The 3,602-nt window shown below is 46.5% G+C and overlaps 1 protein-coding gene across 5 annotated transcripts in view; it reads right to left on the bottom strand.

Annotated features, from left to right (window-relative positions):
- Positions 1 to 1,302, bottom strand: part of SCUBE3 (signal peptide, CUB domain and EGF like domain containing 3) — a 120,693-nt gene extending 119,391 nt beyond the window's left edge. For 3 of the 5 annotated variants that reach the window (XM_081915554.1, XM_081915552.1, XM_081915551.1), the window contains exon 1: positions 727 to 1,301. In XM_081915554.1, the coding sequence (XP_081771680.1) occupies positions 727 to 898 (172 nt within the window). In that variant the 5' untranslated portion in view covers positions 899 to 1,301. Of the gene's footprint in view, positions 1 to 726 lie in introns of all 5 variants that reach the window. The other 2 variants (XM_081915555.1, XM_081915553.1) reach the window with 2 other exon arrangements.
- Positions 1,303 to 3,602: the final 2,300 nt, after the last annotated feature.

Genomic DNA, 3,602 nt, shown 5'->3' on the forward strand with positions numbered 1-3,602 from the left:
AAAGGGAATAGGTACAAGCCACATGGCTAATATATTGTCATATCACGTAATACTTATATGGTGGAGTCCTTTAAAACATCTCCAGATCATTCCCCTACTTCCATCACATGCTGTTCCATCCATTTCATCTGGAGGTGATATGCTACTATTACAGCAAAAGGAAAACTATAAAGGGATAGGCTATATAATTGTCCATGTGTGCATCTGCTTTTTTCATGAGGAGAGACTACAAAGTAATCAGGCAACTTGCAGGTAGACACATGCAAAATATGTCTCTTTGCTCCAAATATCTGTGTCTAGCTCTCAAGCTATATATGCGCAGCGTACAATAACTCATTGGATTCAACAAAGATAATCACGCACGTGCATGTCTCATCAATATTTCACAGGTAATTATTTCTAAAACCATTATTGATCCCACAACAGATAAGAGGAACCAGGGAAGGGGTTACAGATAACGATCTCCTCCTTTCTAGCTCATGGGAGGAGTGAAACTTTTTACAATATCCACCCCCACAACCAAACAGCAATTTTAACAGAATCTCCGACAAAACACAGCTACTAAAAAAAGTTTAAAGGGTGGCAGTAAAAGGTCTGCATCAAATTAGGTATTTTGCTGATGCTTGCCAATCTCACTGGCTGACTAAAGGGTTAAAAATCGGGGGACGATGCATACATACACAGTTGGGGTAATAGGAGGGGGGGAGAGAGAGAGATTCTTCTTACCTTGACTGGCTTTAGCCATGGTGTTGCCAGAGTACAGGAGAAAGGAAAGCGTGTACAATCCAACAATCTCCAGGGCCCCCATTACAATTGGCTTGTATATGCAGAAAGGTCGGGCCAGGAAAAGAGAGGGGGGGGTCTTCTCTGATGCTTTCAAACAACGCACTGAGCGCATGCAAACTTTAAGCCGAGAGAGAGAGAGAGAGAGAGAGAGAGAGAGAGAGAGAGAGAGAGAGAGAGAGAGAGAGAGAGAGAGAGGTCTACTCTTTGCTGGTGGTGTATACTGGAGAAAGCGCTTTAGGAGAAAAGGATGCCAAATCTGCTCAGGATTCCGTTGGGTTTCCCTGATGCTACTTTAAGTAGGAAGGCAGACCCGCCGCGGTATCTTTTTTAAGTGGACTTGATCGTCCTTCTCCCTTCAGCTGCTTCCTTTTGGAAGAAGGAATCCCAGCCAGCTCCAGTTTGGTTAAAGAGGGGGAGAGATTAAAAAAAAGCCACAGAGTGCCTTGCTCTCTAGTGCTGGGGACCTGTGAAAGGTCCATCCAAGCAACGCCCTTTCCCCCCACCCCTTTCTCTCTCTCTCTCCCTCTCCCTTTCTTTCTATTTGCCTTCTCCTGCTGCTGCTCCTGCCTCACTCCCTCCCACCCGCCCGGGCTGCGCTCAGCTCTGCCTGCAGGAATTTACAGTCTGCCACTGGGGGAGTCGGGCCAGTAGCCATGGAGACCGCTTCCCTGGGAGCAAGGAGGTCAGGCGAGAGACCATGTGCAATCAATGGATCAATGCAAACTCCCGTGCGAGCTCCAGACCCAACAAGCTCCCTTCGCAGGCTCTTCCCCCTACTTTGCCCGGCTCGGGAGGAAAGAGGGGAGGGGCATGAGAAAGGGGGATTGTGCTCAGAAAAGAGAATTAAGAAGGGAAGGAGAGGAGGGGGCGAGAAACCAGCTTGCAGATGCCATGACCTGCAACACTTTAGTCCCCCCCCCTTCTCTCTCTCTCTTTTTACTTTTTTGGTGTGCCTAGGCTGAAGGCAAGAGACGTGCTCTCGGATCAATGCAAACTCCAGATCAAAGAGCCTTGGGCTCTCTCGCTCTCTCTCCCCCTATACGGCTAAGCGGAGGGGGAAGGGTGGGATTGCGAGGAGGCAGAAATAATTTTTAAAAAACAAAACAGAAACGCTCGACAAAGAGTCTTTGCCACGTTCTACTAAACTCCTCCAGGAATACCCCCCGGGGGGGGCGACTTCTCTCCTGAAGGAAGGTTACCATCCCATTCCTTGTGCGTCCTTCTGGACCGGCTTTGATTTGCAATCCCTCATTAGTCAAACGATTTGTTACTATTGTTTTTAAAGAACGATCATTGCTGTCTTGGAGCCCAAGAGTTACACACAGGAAAGTCCGGGAGCAACCGGTGGTCTATTTCCCACAAAGAAATGCTCTAGCAGAGTTGGGCAGACTTCAGGCTTGTGGGATCCACCTGAACTGGGAGCTCCACCAAGTGAAGCCAGGTGGAAAATAGTGTGTGTGGTGGTGATGGGGGACACGACATGCTTTTAGGAGCAAGAAACATTGTTTGCCTTTGAGTAGATGTTCAGCCCAGGAATTTGTCTGCAGTATCAGGACTGAACTCACAGGCCTGTCCAGATCTGCTTTTTCTGTGGGCTTCTCCAGACCTGCTCCTTGAGCATTCATCTTGATTTGCTTGCACAAAGCTTATGTGGAAGTTAGGCTATATCCAGTCTTTATTGAGCATTCTAATTTCTATGTAGGGTGGCTATAGGGCAATGAGCTTCCGTTTGCTTGCACTGGGTTATACATCTCCCCATTAATCATTTGTTCATCCACCTTTCAGTGGATTTCTCCATCACTTTCTGAACCACAAAAGTGTGTGTGTGTTCATGGATTTGTTCCATCAGGGCAACAGGGCACTTTAATTGTGCAAACCTACATTTCCACTATGGAACTGAATCCCCCCCCCCAAAAAAAATACAACCCAGAAGCAAGCTGTGTGTGTGGCTGGTATACAAGGGTCTGCACACACGTATGGTTTCATGCCATGTTTTTCCTAGCTGGAACACACCAGTGGGCAGTCATGGATGAAATGTGTCCTCGCTGTGCGTTTCTCACTCCACTCAGTGCTTTGCTGAACATTCAGCCTGGTGAACTCAAAAGCTTGCTCACTATTTTGTGACAAAAAAACATAAGAAGAATCTGTTGGATCAGGCCAATGGTCCATTTGGTGAAGCATCTTCTCACAGTGGCCAACCGGATGCCACTGGGAAACTCACAAACAGGACACAAGAGCAATTCCTTCTCCTTTGGGTTCCAGGATCTAGTATTCAGATGTTGTCTCTGACCATGGAATGCAGAGCATAGCCACAGCAGCTAGTAACTGATGCTAACCTTGTCCTCCATGAATTTGCCCAGGCCTCTTTTAAAGCTACCCAAGTTAGTGGCCACCACTGCCTCCTGTGGGAGCATGTGCCACAGTTTAACTGTGTGAAGAAGTACTTTCTTTTACCTGTCTTGAATCTTCCAACACATAGCTTCACTGGCGTACTAACGTTATGAGAGAAGGAGAAAAAGTTTTCACCATCTGCTTTCTCTATGCCATGCATCATTTTATAAACTCCGATCACATCTCCTCTCCCTCACCTTTTCTCTAAACTAAAAACTCCCCAATGCTTCAACCTTTTACTCACAGGGAAGTTGCCCTCCATCCCTTTGATCATTTTGGTTGCCTTTTCCTGAATCTTTTCCAACTCTGCAGTATCCTTTTTGAGGTGAGTCAACATTTCAGTTGGTCACGATTAAAGAGATTTGGAAAGTTTCAAAATAAAAGTGGCAGTTTCAACTATAAGACACATATGTTAATGTAACTTA

This window comes from Podarcis melisellensis, assembly GCF_964234715.1.
Source record: "Podarcis melisellensis genome assembly, chromosome: 6".
NCBI classification, from domain to species: Eukaryota; Metazoa; Chordata; class Lepidosauria; order Squamata; family Lacertidae; genus Podarcis; species Podarcis melisellensis.